This window comes from Anabas testudineus, chromosome 9, assembly GCF_900324465.2.
Source record: "Anabas testudineus chromosome 9, fAnaTes1.2, whole genome shotgun sequence".
Taxonomy (NCBI): Eukaryota; Metazoa; Chordata; class Actinopteri; order Anabantiformes; family Anabantidae; genus Anabas; species Anabas testudineus.
The window spans coordinates 1,602,523-1,622,398 of NC_046618.1; the positions used below are offsets into that span (position 1 = coordinate 1,602,523).

General features: G+C 40.4%; 1 protein-coding gene across 2 annotated transcripts in view; it reads right to left on the reverse strand.

Annotated features, from left to right (window-relative positions):
- Positions 1–10,327: 10,327 nt before the first annotated feature.
- The window catches only part of arid3c (AT rich interactive domain 3C (BRIGHT-like)), a 59,517-nt gene continuing 49,968 nt past the window's right edge, over positions 10,328–19,876 (reverse strand). For both annotated transcript variants that reach the window (XM_026343682.1, XM_026343681.1), the window contains 4 exons: positions 19,482–19,726; positions 18,293–18,601; positions 17,123–17,212; positions 10,328–16,075 (listed from right to left, as the gene is read on the reverse strand). In XM_026343682.1, the coding sequence (XP_026199467.1) occupies positions 15,897–16,075; positions 17,123–17,212; positions 18,293–18,601; positions 19,482–19,726 (823 nt within the window). In that variant the 3' untranslated portion in view covers positions 10,328–15,896. The remainder of the gene's footprint in view (positions 16,076–17,122; positions 17,213–18,292; positions 18,602–19,481; positions 19,727–19,876) is intronic.

A 19,876-nucleotide genomic window follows, 5' to 3' on the forward strand; every position in this document is an offset into this window, starting at 1 on the left:
TTTTGTGATTCTGTTACATTGAGGCCCAAAGACAGCTGGTTAGGACAAAAACTAACTGTTAAAATAAGTTCTTCCCTAATGTTACAGGACTGTAGTTGCCATAGTTTCAATATTAAACACGCTGTTGACTTACAACACACTTTTCATGTTGCTATCCTGAGTAGAAGTCCACTTACCCATATGAAAACTATTTATACTACTTGTATTTAGGTACGTCTAGTAATGAACATATATTACAGTTGGTCGTAATAACCATTCAACCCAACCGGGCAAGGCAGATGACCACCCACCATAAGCCTGGTTCTGCTGAAGGGAGTTTTTTCTGGATTGGGATTGTTTTCTATATAATTGTGTTCTGTGAGGTCTTAAACCTTAAACACTGTAAAGTACCCAGAAATGACTTTTGTTGTGATTTGGTGCAATATTGCATCTGGATAGTGTCAAGGTAAGATTGCCTCTATGCAGGAGACTGGGGTTCAATTCCCAGTTGTGACCTACCTTTAGTATGGGTCCTTAGGCAAGACCTCCTCACACTTACTTTGCCTTCACCTTGTGCCTTGTAAGTTGCTTTGGATAAAAGCACCTGCCACATGACTAAATGTAAAATGTGAATGTACCAGATAAAGTGGTCAGTACCATCTTAAATTGCATTTGCTTTGTGATCTACAAAGACGTACACAATCTTAAAGATTTATATCTTCTCATGTCCCTAATTCATAAACTGTGTGAGTGTGTGTTTCTAACACGAGGAATTTCTTGAGTCAGTAAAGCTTCAGTCTGTGAGAAAATGTACCACTGTGCTCACAGTGACCCCATGTCAACTGGAGAAACCTGGGCTAACGGTTTTTAATCTTTGGTCAAGGACCACAAGGCCCAATTTATCATTGTATACTCAACTTGTCAGGTGAGATGACAACTACAGAGCAGGTATGGGACAGCAGGGCAGGACAGCAGAGGCAAAATAGGGGAAAAGTCAGCTTGGGAAATCACATTGGACTATCAGACATGGACTCAGTGAAGGCTGAGGTTAAGTCAAGGTCAGTGCCATTCCCTGGTGTTTGTTTGCGGCTGTCAAATAGGAGGCACTAAAGAACAAGACCTAGGTTGCAAAACCTTTAGTATGTGTATTTTTAACATCACTGTGATGGATGGCTTGTTCTGAGCCCCAGAGGAAGAAATGAGTAGTATCGTTCAATGTGAAATTATCATTTGAATGAATGAACATCTGAGAGTTGACTGAACTATATTCATGATTTTAAAATTTTTAACAAAACTTCTTAAAATGCATTATTTGAAGGTTTAAACCAAGCCTCTGAGATCCGTGCTGGCGTATGCACCAGCAATAGCTAGGGCTGTCGTCATTATGTCAGACTGTCCGTCCATCCAAATGGACACCTAATTCTTGTGAATGAGATATCTAAGCAACACTTGGAGGGAAATGTGCCACAAGTGTCCACTAGGACTGGTGATGATTCTGGTGGCCAAAGGTCAAGGTTACAGTCGCATATGTGTGCAGGATTCTGCTCCTACTTCTGTTGCCTGCCTGGATTTATCTGTGAATGATTTGCTGTTTCATTTGTGCAAATGTTCTCCTCACATATCCTAACAAAAGCTCAAATAGGATGTTCCAGATGTTACAGCCTCTTTATGTGTGTGGTGTTTTACAGTCTTATGCATGTAAAACAGAACTCTTATCATCAAACAGGCACATTGCTGTCAAATTCAAGTCATTCCGCCTCACCACAGCAGATCTGACAGACCTGCTAAACGGGTGCTCAACAACTATTCTTAGGGCTTTTAATCTGGCACCTCTATTGGCAGGTCAGGTTAATAGGGAAGTTGGTTAACTTGGTTGGTTTAAGAAATAATCATGGGTAAAAGAAAGAAACATTGAGTGGCAAACAGTGGCCTCTTTTGTTAAAATTCCAGATTGTGTTGACGTAAACTAGTTAGATGCGTACTTCTGCTTTTGTTCTCAACACACCAGAGTCACATTTGCTGCAAAATGCTCAGTGAGTTATACTTTTAGTTATACAGAGAAATTAGTTTGTGAAATCTGGGAATGAATAAGAAAGTTAAATGAGGAGATTGTAGAAAGTGAATTTGAAATTCCAGTGTTTAAGCCCTATTGAACCAGCAGCTTCTTTCAGCAACAACCAAACCAAAACTTCTGCTGCAAACTGGGGCAGGTTGTGAAAACATGTTCACGTCTGTGCACAGATAATTGCTGCCCTGTAACTTTATCAATTGTTGGTTTATAGTTTCATCTTTGGGAAAAGTAAACACTTGTAAGTCGCTTTGGATAAAAGCCTCTAAATGTAAATGTTAAGTTAAACAAAATGAAAATGCACTTTCTGCGAAACCTGTCTGCTCTCTAGCTTTGAGTCTATGATTATGTGTAGCATGGGCACCCAATGACACAATAATACATATGTAACATCAGAACACCAAAAGCATACAGTAGTATGACCCCTTTAACTTTTAGCCAAATCCTACAACAGCCTTTGCAGGAAGAAAACATTGGCCAAAATGCCCTTAAACTGAACAAGAACAATCCCTCCACATGCACACACACAAAGAAACAAAAGCCTCTCCACAGCTCTAATGGGTCTTCTCATAGACAAGAGTAGAATAAGTTACACACTCGGACAGGCCAGAAGGGCGAGCCGCTATGAACTGTTGTGTGCATCTGACTGGCAGACAGAGACATGATCCCAATTATTGGTGGAATGAAGCAGCAGCTGTTGCCCTCAGTGAGGAGGATGCGAGGCTTGTTAGGTGTTCACCTGCTGGAGGATTCCTTCCTCTGGGAGTTTTCCTCTCATATCTTTCAGGGAACCTTGTTACACCATCAGCTTCTACCATCCATATTCCCTGCTAAATGAACAATCATGGGTCAAACCAGTTAGCTGAGATCATGCTCATCACTTAAACTATGTGCCCTGGTGTAGTTGTAGTTGGTATAGTTTTTTTTTTTTTTTTTTACATTGACTCAGGTGTGGGTTAACTGGTGTTTTGTACTGTGCTGTAATTGTATCACTTACTCAGTTTGCAAGCTAGTGTCTATTACAAAAATCAATTCAGACTGTGATTCTGATTGCTATTTGTGGCTATTGTGTTTACAGCACACAAGTAAGGTAAGGCCTTCATAGAGGAACTGCATTTCCACCTTAAAAGATTTTGTTCAGAAGATCAAATTAATGTATGTGTTTTTAAAAGTAGGAGCATGTTTACCTCTGCCCTCTACAACCTCTTTGGAGCTAAGGTGACCCATTGCTTTATTGTTTTTTCTATTCATGCTTGATATAGGATTTCAGCTCATCATTCCTCACCTGGATAGCTGCTCCAAACCCGACTCTAATGTTCAGCATTAATGCACCCCCATACCATCACTGATAACAAGCCAGATGGTCCCTGTTCTCTGTCCATGATTTCAAAACATTATTTAAAATTTCCCATTTAGATATAGCCATGTATTTGTAGATTGTAGCCAACTGCCAGTGCACACAAAACAATCTTTAGTTAACTTCACATTCTAGTGTCCCCTGCTCATATTAATCATTGAGCCAATATCAACCTACGGTGCATGTTAAAAGTATTCACAATGCCTAATAACATGCATAACATTTTGTTATGTTACAGCCTTATCCCAAAATATATTAAATTAAATTATTTTCCTCAAAGTTTTACTACCACATGACAGCCTGCCTGGAGTTTACCAAAAGGCACCTGAAGGACTAAACAAAATTCTCTGGTCTGATGAAACAAATATTGAAATCTTTGGCATTAAGGCTAAGCGTCATGTCTAGAGGAAACCAGACACAGCTTACCAGCTGGCATCATGCTATGGGGATGTTTATCAGTTGCAGGAACTGGGAGATCTGTCAGGATCAAGGGAAAGATGAATGTAGCAATGTACGGAGACATTCTTGATAAAAACCTGTTCTAGAGTTCCCTCTGGACCTCAGACTGGAGTGATTTTTGAGCTTTCAACAGCAAAACAATCCTAAGCACACGGCCAAGATAACAAAGGAGTGGGCTACAGGACAACTCTGTAAATGTCCTTGATTGGCCCAGCCAGAGCCCAGACTTGAACCCAATTGAACCTCTCTGGAGAAATCTGAAAATGGCTGTACACCGATGCTCGTCATCTAACCTGAGGGAGCTTGAGAGGTACTAAAGAACAATGGAAGAAACTACCCCGAAATAGATGCCATGCTTGTGGCATCATACTTAAAAAGACTGGAGACTGTAATTGGTGCTAAAAGTGCTTCAAAAAAGTGTTGAGCAAAGGCTGTGAATACTTAAGTACATGTGATATTGTCATTTTTAATGTTATATACATTTTATACATTTGCAAAGATTTCAAACAAACTTCTTTCATGTTGTCATTATGGGGTATTGTTTGTAGACTTACAGTGTGAAAGTAATTTCACTCTAAAAAAGAACTCATGAATAGTGGCTGTTTTAGCTGTTGTTTTTAACCCATCTTCAGGAGGAGTGAACACTGACAGACACTTCTTATAACTTAATCATGGAGAAACAACTGAAATGTCAATGTAGACATTTATTTTCACACATGCATGCAAGTGATGATGAGTGTTTTTCCTCTTCAGGTTTAGACAACTGGACAACAATCTAAAATAAAGTATAAAGCTGCATAAAGCAGAGAGGAGGGGCACATTTAACTTTGTGATGGTGACGTATTCCAACATCTGTTGAGAAACCATGACGTCACTGCTGGTTGTGGCTATAGATGCAACACTTCTGACCATGACCAGCACCCATGCTGGTGAAACAGATTTGAATAGTTCAACTCAAGGAGGTAATTGAAACACCTCTGTTCAGTTCAAAGGTAATTACTTCGCCATGTCCATCTTAATTTTACCCACTGCTCCCATTAAACACATTTTAGTACTGTGTCAGTTGTAGTCTCAAGCCAATAGGGTGAACCACAGACTTTGGACAGACAGCTCCCCTATTAGTAGGACTGTCGTTTCACTCTTATTGTGCCTTTACCGGTTTCTGTCTCTATTTATTTGTCAGGCAAAGCAGACCAGCAGCTGCGTTTGTTGCTCTGCCAGCTGTTTAGCTGTAGAGGCATTCATCAGTAGCAGGCCCCTGTTCTATCTTTGTGTGTTTCAGCATGTTTGCATGTTAAATGTTCCATATCCTCCAGTCCCGTGGACACGCTGGCAGTTGCACACACCACTGAGCTCTTCCTTCCGGAACTCCCCTTAAACTCAATCAATCACTTATCAGGTGTTGTGGTGAGAGCTCCTGCTAATGCAAAGCAGGGATCTTGGTGTTCCCATGTCTACCAGGCATGTTTTCTTAGAATGTTTCTGAAAATGCATAAAAATGCACTTGTCTGACTTCAGCAGAAAAAAGGAGCAGATTTAACAGTTGACAGCAATGAGACAATTGGCTCTGAGAGACTGAGTGAATACCTTCCGTCAGCTGATCAGGTGTCACAGCTCAATAATAATATAATATAATAAATACGACTATAATATAACCTAATAAAACTTTGAAAGCAGCTAACTTCTACCAGAGCTAAATCAACACTTTCTACATTGAATGTGCATCTGAAACCACCATCATTTCCAAGAAGAAATTTCTAAAAAACAAAAACAAACAAAAAAATTGTGGAAGCGTAAAAGTTTATCTGATCAATGAGGATGATGAGTGAACCTATCAGGTTGCCTTTGAAGTGGTTATTTGCTTTTGGCTTTTTTGGATCACTCCAATAAATTTGATCTGAGACTAACGTCCAACACTTCACCCTGGGGAACGCACCAACAGAGAAAGGAAACTTGATCTAAGAAACCGACCTGGCTGAGGTATCCCAAACACGTTCTTAAACTGTGGCCTTGCTGAATTGCTGAACGGCCAGATAGTGCCAGCACAGAAAGACTAGTGCACACTAATCTTATTGTTATCTTTGCTTCCTAATCCCAGAGAGCCACCCTCTGCTCAGTGGGCCATTTTAGGCTTCTGGCAGTTTTGGGGGTTTTGCTGGTGTTAAGGACATGGCAGAGGAGGTCTGAGCTGGTCCATGCAAGGGAAAAAAGACACTTCTCCAACCAAAAACACTACTCAAGCCAAAGAATGTGAATAAACTCTCAATGTATATACACTGAAAATGACTCATCTGTCAACAGATGGATTCCTTCCTGAAGGGTCTGTGGGTGGTCCTATCCCTCCACAGGTCTGGGTTTATCTCAAGTGGAGCTCTTCTTAAAAAAAGCCATGTTTTTGGAAAGTGGGGGGAGTAGGACAAAAATAAAATAAAATGAAATAAAATAAACAATAATACGCCTTTTCTACTTGAACCCTTTTTGACCGACCTCCTCTGTTGGCTGTTGGGGTCTTAAGTGAGTCCCTCCCCCAGTCTGCTAATGTTGACCACCAGTAATTGATGGTGATTTCTTGGTATTATCATAATGCTGACCGTGATGAAAACATTATTGATGTAACAGTGATAATTATCATTAACATTTGGTAAGTTAAAAGATAAAAGAAGAGCTTCCTTGAACAACTCATAATGCCTCAAACAATCAACTCACATGCCTGTGACTCTTACTATTGGACTGGTAGGTGTTTGAGGTAGCAGTTAAAGTGTTTTGGGGACCTACAAGAAAAACCCAAGTCCCAAGAATAGAACAAGAGCAACAGTGGAGAGGAAAAACTCCCTTTAACTGAAGAAAGTCTCCAGGAAAACCAGGTTTGGGGTGGGCGGCCATCTGCCACAACTGGATAGGGTAAGTGGACAATGGCGTGAGAAAAGAAAAAGAATAGCTGGGGATAACTGTGGAAAGTTAGAGAGAAAGATAATCTCTACATGAGCAATGTGTCTTACTTTTGACCATTTGTTTTGTCACTATAGATTTTAGCAAACAAAGAGAAGGAACTCCATGGTGCTTGTACATAGCAGTACAAGCTGATTTATGGTTAGGTAGAGGATATACAAGCAGTCAGGAAACTACTGACTTAGACTTAGACTTGGACCTGTTGCTAACAAATTATATGGACTAACACTGTTAATGTGCTATTTCAGCTTGGCTTTGGGTGATTGATTTGATGCCTGGTAGCATAACAAATTAACATTGATGCATACCAGTGATAAAAGAAATGCATAGCAGTTATAACATTGACTGGTCAATTGATTTTATTTAGTGAAAACAAATTCCCTCTGAGAAAATCCTTTTGCGTCCTGTACATTCGATCAAACAGTTTCAAAATTGCAAAAGCAGAATGATACAAATGAGTAAGTAAAGTGAAATACTCACAGGAAGACAGTAGGAATGTAGAAGGAGACTAATAACTCTCGGAATTGTGTGATTAAGGTGAGAGTGTAAGTGAGCGACAGGAGACCAGAGTGAAGGCAGATCCGTATGTATAGAGGCAGAAGAGGGAAGACTGAACTGGGCTGTGACAGAGAACGAGAGAAAATGCAGAACATGAAGCTGTATATGGCCAGAAGCTATCATGGCAGCTCTGTCACTATTGATGTGTGTGTTCCTCACTTGTAAGTGGTTCTGGTTAAAAGAGTGTGCCAAATGACTAATTGTAAATGTGAATGTAATGCCTCAGCAATCCCACAAATCAGGTGGAAACATTAGATTAGATTACGGCCTTTACTAGCAGTTTGGAATACTGTTTGTGCATCCGACGAGAAACATGAATTTAGTTCAGTAAACTGAGATGAGGTTAGATGAGATTATTGATCGGGTCCAAGGAAATAGTGTCACCGCAGAAACAGCAGCAACAGCAGCAACAATACAGAAGAGGTACGGAAAACGAAAAACCATTTCTTGTAGTGACCGCTGAAAAATACTATTAAATGTTTAAAAAAGTATGTTATATGTATAAAATGTTGTTGCAGTAACTCTTTCATCTTAACCGTTCTGTTGCAACTCCCGAAATCCCAGAAATACAACAAATAAATAAAAAGATTAACAAATGCAGCAGAGATTTTGGCATGTCATGTGTGGCATGCTAATGCGTCATAGTAGTGGCCAAATAAAAAAAGGAGGTAACACAGTTACATGGATCTCAACCAGCAGATTCATGAGATTAATGGCCTTGCTCAAGGGTACCTGCTTGTCCAAATCTGCTAGGTGGTGTGATTTAACTAGCAACCTTTCAGTCATGAGCTTGCATTTTAAGCACTGGATCCACTGCTCCATGCCTTGTTATGGTGCTTCATACATGAACATGGATCTAAAATGATTTAATCCCATACTAATTCCCATACTAATTCATGGCAGTGAAAATCCTTGTGGAAACAGTGGTGCTGTAGTTACTGCCTCCATCTGTGATCCGGACTCCTAAACTAGACATAGCTACTGTACAGCTGCTGAGGGACCCATTCCTTCATTTCAAGAAACTCTGCACAACTGCACGTCCTCCTGTGCTGCTTCTACATTAACAAAGCAATGCTCCAAGCACTGTTGTTGCCTCAAATATAAATTTATAAATCATTAGTAGCACATATAAGTAAGCATGTTGGTGACACATGATCTGTGGGCTGTAGTCTGGGGCTGTTAGGAAATGTCTTGTTTTACATTCAGACATAGCAGTTCTAGACCAGGAGTGTATTGTGTTGTACTGTAAAAAGTTGGAGTGAAGAAGCAGTCAGCACTCGCTGCTCCCTTCTTGCTTGTGTCAGTCTGTGTGGATGCACTGCACCCTGAGCACAGACAAAGTAGTAAATTTCTCCAAAAACAATACTGACATATTTCTCTAGATCACAGCTCCTTCCAACACCTTCGCTGCAGATTGATGCTTCACCTTATTTTAGTGTTATTGATTAGCACTGTGCTTGTCAGTGGTGCATAAAATTAACACTGTGTTATAGGGGCATGGATTTCTGTCAGGCCTTGACAAGATAACCCATTATTGGACGACTGCTCCTAATTTGTTTTTGTTTATTCAGATGTATAAAGTAACATTCAGGCAGCCCCAATAATAAGTCTATTACCTGCAAATCCTCAGCCACTAATCTTTGCTGCTCCTAATTACATCGGGATTCTTAGCCTTAATTAACCAATCTTTACCCCATTTTACCTGCTTAATGCTGCAGTCAACCAAACTGCATCAGTTCAACCATGTGCATTTGCTGAATAGGAGTTTTCCACTTGCCACTTAGAAAGAATTACTTTTTCTTTTTTTCGGGTTGTTTGGCAGTAGAATTGAAATTGATTATATAATAATTTATTTGTTCTTAAAAATGATTCAATATTAAATCTTTGTGTTTGAACATCTAGCCTTATTAGTTAATTTGAACTCAAAATTAGAGTCGGTCCTCTTTTAGTGGTCTGTCAATCAGCTGTGATTCTGGGATGCCCTGTTTTGTTTAAAGAAGAGAAATCTGGGTGTTCACTCAAGTTTGTAGACCTGTGTTATTGTGTGGAAAAGACCTTAGAAGAAGAGATGTTGATGCTGACTAAGCTGTAAATTAATCTAGAAGAACCTCTAAGAAGTAGAGTATGAAATTCCTGACCTAGACTGTCAGGCCGAATTTGAATTTGAAAAATAAAGCTTTCAACATGCTTTATCTATCAGTGCACTGTGATTTGAGATATTTGAGATAGGTTAGAGGGCTTAGATCAACTGAGCTCTGTGAATAGTTGATGGGAATGACACTAATCAAGCTCCAGGAGGTCTCCTCACTCTCACACTCAGTGGGATGATGTGAGCTATCAGGGCCAAAACTCCTGCATATACTGTATGTACAGGTCATTTATGGCACCTTTTGTGAGAGGACTCTCTCGTAGCAAATGTATTCAGTTTCATGACAGCCCAAACTGGTATAGTATTTTCCTAGTTAAGTACCAGATGTAGGGTTGTCTGGTTGCAAGGATAATATCATTAAGACAAATGAGGCCAAGCTAGGCACTTATGAGTTGAAAGACCTCTTTTCTGTGCTCTGCAGGCCGTAAAGGAAAAAAGAGAAAAAGTTTGTTAAGATCACTATAAAAAAATGTCAAAAACAGACTCGCAAATTGAGAAGGTGCTGGAATTGAGATGTAAAGACGCAAATCATCAACATAAAGGGACAGTTCGGTAAAAAGCCTTCAAATTCCTTATCTTGTCTTCCTGAAGACAAATGGCTTCTAACACAGTCCTAAGGTAATGGAGGACATCCATGGGTGTTGCCATGAGAGATTGGACAAAAATACTTTCCCTCCTCTGATGAAGGCCTAATATCTTCACCAGATATCTAAGGATACCCCTACCATAGATGTACCAGAGTATTTAATATTATTAGAAGAAGAACGACACAAAAAGCATTTGTCTAAAGTTAAAAGCATGATTTTATTTCTAAATATGCTACAAGTCAAATGGCAAAACAGGAAATCACCTCTTTTTTGTACATTTTTAACCCCTGAGCACCACAATCCAGCATTCCCATTATGCACTGGATTCATCCAAAATGAATGAAAAGGAAATAAAAGAAACATTTAAAGCATCATACACAGCTAGTAAAGCGATTAGTGTCTACAAACTACCAGCACAGCATAGCTAAAATACAAAGTAAACAACATGTCATTTGATTACATAGGTCAATCTTTGTTGTCACGCAGAGCTGTTGCTTTCTCTTTGCTTGTCTGCTCTGCTGTTTGTTACAACCTAAAAAAATCAAGTGAGTGTGGTCACAGCTTGTTGAAAAAACTCTTTGGTGAGAAGAATACCAGTAATGCCACGCTGTGGCCTCAGAGTCTTAAATAGTAAGTGACTGGCATCATCCAGCAGTATGTACAGCAGTATGAGAGAGGGGCTATCGAAGGGCCAGTCATGAGGAATACACTGTGCTGGTGCTGCATGTCCAGAGACGGCGTCTGACACAGGGCTGGGTCATGGAAGTAGAAAATATCTACTCCCCTGAATGAGCCCTGAGGCAGAGGCGTCTTCCTGCTCAGTCGTCTCGTGGACAATTCAGTCCCTCAGAATTGTAAAATGTGTTGTGGTGACATGTTGAAAGTATAATGATCTCCTTAGCAACAGTTAGTAAGTGAGGAAAAAGATTCAACATGACAACGAAAGGTGTCTTCTGTTATACACACAATAATACGTTTCAAATCCATGATTCCTTCTTCTCTTTCCGTTTGTGTTTGTAGAGACTGTAATGACAGAAAGACACCTGTCTGTGGAAAGACAGCACGCATGTGTTCCTATTTAAATCCCTCAAGATGATTATCTACCAGCTAAGGACTTTCACTGTCTGAGGTTCTGATCCAGGACCAGGATACAGTACATACAGTATCTTGATGATCCTGAATCAAGACTAATCTTCAGTATTATATATTATCAGATAATTTGTCATCTCAAATGGCAGCTGGGTGACTGGACTCAAGGCAATTCTTCACAATCTAGACATCAACCATTTCATTAATGTCCTTGCATTTAAAAAATCAGACAAGGTCAATTATTTCTGTTCGACTGCTACGTTTTGGGGCATTATCCGTTGTAATGACGACTTAATTAAAGACTTGATTAAAGTTTTCAAAGTTTTTAAAGTTGTCTTCAAAAGTTGTCGGGAAAGACAACTATATGATCATCTGATGTCTAAGGTGTGCTGAGCACTGGCAGAACAACATGAACATCATCATGAGTGAAATAATACTGCAGATGTTCCAGATTCGGTTCAGTCTAGTCCAGCTGCTTTGACAAAGTGTATTCCAACCCTTTCATATTGAGAGGACAATGTGTCGGTGTTCAAAGATGCAACACCAAGTGTGCATATAAGGAAGTGATTCTTTTCTTAGACCTGTGCTGTTTCTGTTTCTACCTGCAGAACTTTCTCATTGCTAAAGAGCACAAGAAACATGAGGATTCTAAAGCACAACCACCTTCTACAGCTCAACCTCATTGGCTGAGGATTGTCCTCTGCTGCATGATTGTGTTTATACAATTTCAACATCACCATCTATACATACAGTCACACAACATTTCATTAGATCACCAGTAATCGGCCTGGAGCGTTACACTGTCATTATCAAACTAAACTACTCCGAGCATTTAAGGTCAACAGCCGTGAACAAATCTGCATGAAAAAATCCTGCACAGTGAGGGAGACAGTCATCTTTAAAAAAGCTCTGAATCAGTGGTGGAGCTACAAATGCTGAGCCTGAGGGTGACTTCACACAGAACACCATGGTATCATTAAGTATTCAGCCACTAGAGAACATGAATGTGCTCATTACACTAATGATAAGCTGCCCTTTGATATGCTTTGTGCAATTTCGAATTTTGCCCTAATGGTGATGCTTGAGTCAAGGTTGGGGTGTCAGCCAAATCTCGGAAAATCACCCTAAGTGGACTTTGAAAATCCAGCTTTGCCAGTAGTTGTAAATGTGGAACAAAGTGTGGATCAGATGGACTGACAGCCCAGCTGGGGGTGACTGTTAGGAATTCTTCCCTTCTGCTCCCTTTCTAGGATAAAAATACCCGTGGGGTCCTAGACAATTTTTATTTATCTATACTGAAACAAAGACCTCATGTAGCTACGTACTAAAGTACAACCTTGAAATGCTGTTATTATTTCATGACGCAATCTATGTTTCAGCATTTCAGCGCTTTCTTCCAGTTCTGGTGCAGGTGGTTCGACAGTTGGCCTGGATGTGCAGATACTGGCTGCCATTCATTGCTTCCTCTTCGTGTTTCGTTTTTTTATGCAGATTGGATTTAACGTTCCCACAAAAGGCTGTTTTGTTGCGCCGGCACAACACCCAACATAAAAAGCACTTTTGAACACGTTGCGTAATTCTCTAGTATCGTCTTTTTTTTTTTCCTTTGACCATAAAGCATTTTGTATTCACACAAATACATGGATATGAAACACCATGAGTACACTGGCAATTAAGGTTTTGTACATGCTCGTTGGCACAATTTATAACAAATGAGGTAGATGTGTCTCAATAAAATATTCCCTTCTTTGGTATAATCATACAAAAAATGAAAACAAAATATCCAGTGATCTGTTGAAGCAAAACATTGATTTTCAAGTGACTGTACAATAACAATAGATGAAATTTATGAGGTATATTGTGTATTCATACTTTACTATGACTATATACAGGTAGATAGGTGAGGTATCTGCATTCAAGAAGACTCTTAAGGTTTCTGCAAACAAAGTGAGGTGTTGAAGCTGAATGCAACCTTTGCACGATCGAATATAACACGATAATAAATAAAAATCTGCAATCAAACACTTTGACAGACTTAATAAAAACTTGTATATCTTCAAACTGGTTCCCATTTCCCTTCACAATAAAGCACATATTCGATATCTTTATAGAGGCAAAGAATAAAAGAAAGAAAGAGAGAAATGAAAATGAACGCTCTGAAGTGAAACACAAGTGCATAACTAAAAAGAGAAACGAGATTCTTTTCCCTTAATATAAAACCTTTGTGTTATTTTCCTCCTTGATTTGTGTTCACCTGCTGCCTACAGGGCTGAAGTGCTCTGCTCTTTCCCATCCCACTAGTTTCTCTAAGAATTCAATTCATGTCAGAACTCTCTCAACTCATCCTCTCACCTCAAGGCTCAGGCATCCACACGTCCCCACCGACATCTTCTTATGTTAACGGTATATTCTATATGATAAGTGGCCCTGTCTGTCGGCTTTAGTTGCTGTGGTGGTAAAAGACTTCTTAAAAAAAAAAGGTTAAATAAGTTAAAAAGATGCAATCTTGTGTGCAGCAGCTCTAGCACCTAAGCAGAGGTTTTGTAAGTACTAACCCTAACCCTGACCACAATCACAAACATGGAGCAATCGTGTTGATTGCACTATTTACCCTAATGAATAAAGGAAGCATTAAACCACAACGTTGCCTGTCGTTACATCGATTGAACCTGTCGCTGTCACAGTACATTATAGAAGGCAGATAGACATCATCAACATGTTTGTTTTTGTTTTCTGATTGTCGTGATCTCTACTTGACGAATAATTGACCATTGACCATTTGTGATGGGGAATATTTTTTCGTGTCAAAACCAAGCAACACTTGTTTTTGAAAAATGTGAAATCTTTCTAGTGGCCAAATACAGGAGCTGCATACAGCCCTTAGTTTTTTATAATTAATTTGGTTTTGTGAAGCAACTTAATTCTGGTTACTGTGCAGTTTCAGATAATGTTGGGAAAGTGAAAACAAATATGTCCCAAATACACATTATAAATGAATCCTCACAGATTCTTTTTGAATATATTTCACTGAATTGAAGACATAAGACTTATGTTAATTCAAGAAGTTGTTGCCTGTTTGTCCCAGTGGCTGACCTGGATCCTCTGTGGATCTGATAGCATTTTTTTCCTACAGAGTACTGTTATAAAAGACGTGGGAATTTGTTGAAATTGGCAAACAAGATCAATTTGCACACTGTAATAAAAATCTAATCATGGACATGTAATGTCTATAAAATCTATAAAATACATGTTTTTGTAATAAATATTTGGTGACGTTTTCAGTGGTTTGTTTTTCATCTTGTTACACTTGTCCTACTGTGTAATATTGGACTACAAAACGGCAACAACACGACTCCTGGTCTGAGCCAGCAACAGCTTACTGATTAATTCTAATTGTTTGTACTGTGCAACATAATTAAAAAGTGTAATGCTAAGGCTATGTTCACATCATGTAGAGTGGGAAACCTGTTAGGTCAACCACGTCAACCTCCTACTTTTTAATTCTGAGGTGACCAGACATCTCGACTGTTGACTCCAATATCTTCAACTTGGCAGAATTATGTGAGGAAGTGTCAACATAATGGAACTATAGTTTGGGATATGTACAAAGGCATGTTCCACATGTGCTGACTACAGAACAGTAACTCTGGATAGCAGCTGAGAGGTGACGAAATTTACCTTGAATGACGTTTATGACGTTAACACAGAATAAGGGCCCTAACATAGCTCCTTAAATCTTACCTAGAGTGATCCTACTTCAACAAAAAATGAAAATTAAATATGGATTTCATTAACTTAACTAAAATGAACTGACACACAGTAAACCAGGGATGGGATATTATTCCAGTGTAATGCTCGTTAGTTCCTGGACTGTGGGCCCCTGACAGACATGTCTGTATGATATTAGTCTTGGACTCACTGTTGCTAGTAGATAGAGCTGTGTGCTAACTGTAACATTTGTTGCTCGATTGCTTTGGCATGCCAGCTGGTCAGCAGCTAACAACAAAAACCCAGAAGATTTTTAAAAGAAGAACCTAGTAAATGACACACACAGGAGAATTCATAGTTAGGTGTTGAATGAGAACACACTGCAGTGCTAAACAGTCCACACAGGATACACGATTTCCACTTTGGATGTGCTTTGCTTGTTTGTATCCCTTCTAAAATCTTTCGTCTTCTAAAAGGTTTGATCACTGGAAATGCTGGATGTGTAGACATTTGTTTTCTTCTTTGGTATCAGCTGTGTTCAGTGAGTTTCTGAGGTCTGTCAGAAGGTCTGCAAATGTCACTGCTGTTTCTTACTGAAGTCCAGCTGCTCAGCTACATCATGTGTTCACTGAACCTTGTGTCTGGATTTGGCTTAATAAAGGTTGCAGCTCAAGTTGATGGGCAACCATGTTTTTGAACTGTTCCACACTGGACAGATGTCTTAGAGAGGACATGAAAGACAATGGTTAACGCATAAAGGTTAAATGTCCTCACGATGCACTGCTACTTCAGAGCAGGAGTAGCGGAGATGTGGGGTATTTAGTCTGGAAATACAGGTTTGCTGCTGTTCAATCTGTTGTTAGCTGACCTACAGAGAGTCTGACAGAGAGGATGGAGGGACCGCCACCTTCCACAACAACTGCACACGTCTCCAACTGCTTGGTGTTTTTGAGAAGCGAGCAGGAGCAGGAGGAGGAGAAGACTGCAGGATGCTCAGGGTGACGAATTTCTGTGTCCGTGAAGCGAGGAAGAGGAGGAAGATGAGGAAGAGGATGAGGAGCAGGACGGCTGGAACGGTGTGGGACTGGTCTTTGCCTGAGTCTGACAGGTGCTGTGTTTCCCGTGGTGTCCCGTCATCCCAGCTATGGCTGACTGCCGAGCAAACAGGACACCTGAGGAACAAACATCAAGTCTTCAAGTCATCAAGTTAAACTCCACACTGTCCTGGCATCAGTTCTTAAAGGACAATGCCAGTGTTTTTTATGTGTTATAGCCTGTTTAATACAATTAACCTCCACTGTTTCTGACTGAAATCAGAATTCACTGTTTTTACTTTTATTGTCTCACAGTTCTATGGTAGTAAACTGCATACTTGAAATCATTTCAGCAAACTTGCAGAGCAACTTAAAGAACAGGTTCACAGATTTTTCAGGTCTGTCTTAAAGCCCTCGTGTGTCCATGTGAGCATTAAAACAGGTTTTGCTTGCTGGAGCTTCATATGGGCTTTTGGTGCATTCAAATACACTTCTGCTCAGAACAAAGGTTACCGTGTTGATACTGGTTCCCCTTCATTTACATTGAAAAGGCTTGAGGTAGTGATCTCTTTATGACCAGTGTGAACAGCAGGAATTGTTAAACTGTCAAACCAGTTTCATAGGTATGCACACTCAACTAATCTTTTGAATGAGAGACTTGAAAACTGTGAACCAGCCCTTTAACGCCTTATTATTAGTAGTAATATACAGACAATAACTGGACTATTCTTCAGCGGTAACTGTTCGATCTTAGCGTACTTATCTACAGGAACTAACACAGACACATTCAAATGAACGTCAGCTTGTGACAGGATGACCTGTACAGTCAACGGTGGCCGACTTCACAAATGATGTGATGGCCACTGGGCCTCTAGCTTGACATGAATAGTCTATGTTAAAGCAGGGAGGCAGTAATTACTTCAGTACACAAGCTACCTCCATTTAGACACACACACATATACACACACTAGACAGGCACATAAGACAATAAGCCCCATCGACCTCGAATCCACAGGCCCAATTTTGAGATATTTAACTTTTTTAACTCTATTGGACTGCCACTTCATTACGATGGATTTTATAGCAAAGACATCAAATTGCGTAGAGGACTAAGCACCAGGGTGCTGCTATAACTTATTGAATTTCCTGCCTGCAATTACATCAGCAAACGGCCCCTCTATTTACCTGTGTAGACAACTCCATTTATTTCTATTGACATGTTGATGCTGCTAATGCCGTTGGTAGACAGGTTCAATGCGGTCTCTTGTCTATCATCTGTCAAGAGAGGAGGCAGAGAGCGAGAGAGAGAAAAACTCAATATGAGCATTTAGAAAGGGAACAGAAGGAGCAAGAGGAGCGCCCCGGTGGAGTATTGGTGATAATTCAGAGAGTGACAGGATAAGGAGAGATTTATTAAAGAGTTCTGGGGAGAAAGAACTGTCAAAAGATGTTACAGCCATTTGTACATGTCAGTTACGGATGAATCCTATCGCAGTACACAGTTGGAAAACTCTGCTGAATAAACGTGACTGGTTCTGAAAAAAGAAAAATAAAACCCACACGTCTAAGTGAGAAAGCAGACACACACACACACACACAGTGATCTCAGTGAGCTGCTGTGATATCAAACCGTGTGTAAACACAAATTTATCTGTCTAAGTGCATTTGGGTGGAGACAAATAATAGTGTTTGGATGTAATCTTTAAATGACAGTGTTTATATGTGAAGGCCAGAGCCAGACGACCAGCGTGGGAATTAACCTGAGAAAGATTCTCACTCATTTTTCCATCACGTATCAAGTGCAAAGCCCGCTATTATGACTAATACGAGAGAGGCAGTGATGCAGACAGAAATGATATCACACTTGAGCAGATAGGCCCCTTATTCTTCCTTTAGCCTCTATCATTAAGTCATATGTGACTTATTGCGTGTCATGAGCTGCGCTGGCTGCAGCCAGACAGCATTTTTACTCATGACAAGCAGGATTCTGCCTGTGGTCAAGAAGAACTATTTCTTCATAACATCTGTGAAGCTGAGCTTCAAATTACACATGTTATATGATGAACTATGTGCACATTAGTGGTTCAGGCGTTTGGCAGTGGGATCTCGGACAGCCTCCTTGGCAGCTCCATTAGCTGTTTTTGCCACACCACCCACTGCGGTAGATGCTATTTAAGTCTAATAGAAGGCAGCTCACAAACTTGACACTACAGTAGCATTAAATTGTGCATTGAAATCAGGTTTTAACTTGCCTTGTTTGGTCTCCTAGGCCCAGAAATGTCCTAAAACAGCTGCTCACTCTAGTTTTTCTCAAACTGAAGTATTACCAGCTCAGTAAACTCAATCGCCCCTCACCTCTGTTGTTGATTTTGATGTTGAGGGGCAGCTGGGTGGCCATTGCCAGTAGGTTCTGCTGCAGGGCATGCTGCATGATCCTCTGCTGCTCCTCTGCCACCATCATCATCTTCTTCTCTGGTGGTTCGCCACTTTCCAGTTTCTCCCTGAGCTGCTCCAGAGCTGCTGCCTGCACGGCTGCCGCTGCCTGAGCCGCCGCCGCCGCCTGGGCTGCTGCGGCCTGGGCAGCCACGGCTGCTGCGTGATGGCTGCTGGGTGAGATGGGGAGGGCCAGGCGGCTGGGCAGGCAGCCGGCCATCATGGATTCCTCTGGAGAGAAAAAGAAGATTAAAAAAGGTGATGTCTGACACACATCTAAGATGTCACAAAGAAAACAGTGCTGCTGGTTACAACACCCAGAGGTCCTAACAGAGCTGTCACCAAATAAACAGGATGAGGGTCTCTTATGTCTCACAACTTTAAATGATCTCACATGTGGGCCAATATGAACATTAATACAACGATTTCTGTTGGTATGTTGACATGGGCCACCGTAGTAGTTCTGCATGGGAACATAAAGAAACCATAAAAAGCACACATGATGTCCTGTCATTAACTCTAAAATAGCTTTGTCTTTCTTTAGACATTATCCTACTCCACATCAATTAGTCAGTTGCTTTTTTTCCTTGAAGACTTTTAAATTAAAAAGCTTCCATGATGTGTTGGATTAGCATGACTCTGAAATTGGTGATATGAGGAAGCCCTGCAAGATGTTTCCTCTTCTGGGGGGGAGTGACCAAACTGTCCACAGGTTACATGAGTATGAATGGATGGAAATAGGGTAGCTATTGTGAAATCAATTGCATGCAACAGTTTCCCAAAAAGATGTCGTGATCATGTAAGGCATCATGTGAAATATTTAGTCTGACTTAGAATTCATAAAGGAGGAAATGAATCACCCTCCAGAGTGTCAGAAAAAGAATGAGCTATTTTGTATTTAGAATCTTTAAGAATTCCATCACAGACAAAATTAACTCTTACAAAAGAATAAAAACACTATAGTTTGTGCAGAGTTCTTTCTCACTTGAATATTTTATTCTCTTTTAACTTTTTAGACTTCTTTAAATGATACTGTAATTGAATCATATTTTGGACTGAGGGCATTGTCATGTCTGAAGATCTTACTTATTCATCTATTGTCTTACTTTACCTTTTTTGATCACAGGCACCTGGGAGATATGGCCACTGTTGTGAGTGGGCATAGGTAGGTGGGACATCTGTATCTTTGGCGAGGACAGGAGGGTGGGGGTACCCACAGGTGAGTAGTTGAAGATGGCAGAGCCGTAGCTCTGCCGACGTCCTTCCCGTCGGTTGCTGTCGATAGCTGCCTGTAGCTCACCGGGGGAGCTCAGCCCCCGCTTTTCACATTCGTATGGGTAGAGGTACTTCATATACCTGCAGGGAAAAAAGACGAGCGGTTGGCTTGGGACCCCAAACACCCAAACTATTCCAATTTACAATTGATGTTAAATTCTCTAAATGTCATAGTTCTTCTGTCCATCACTTTTCAAAACCACCGGGTTTCTAGCAGTGTTGGGAACTATG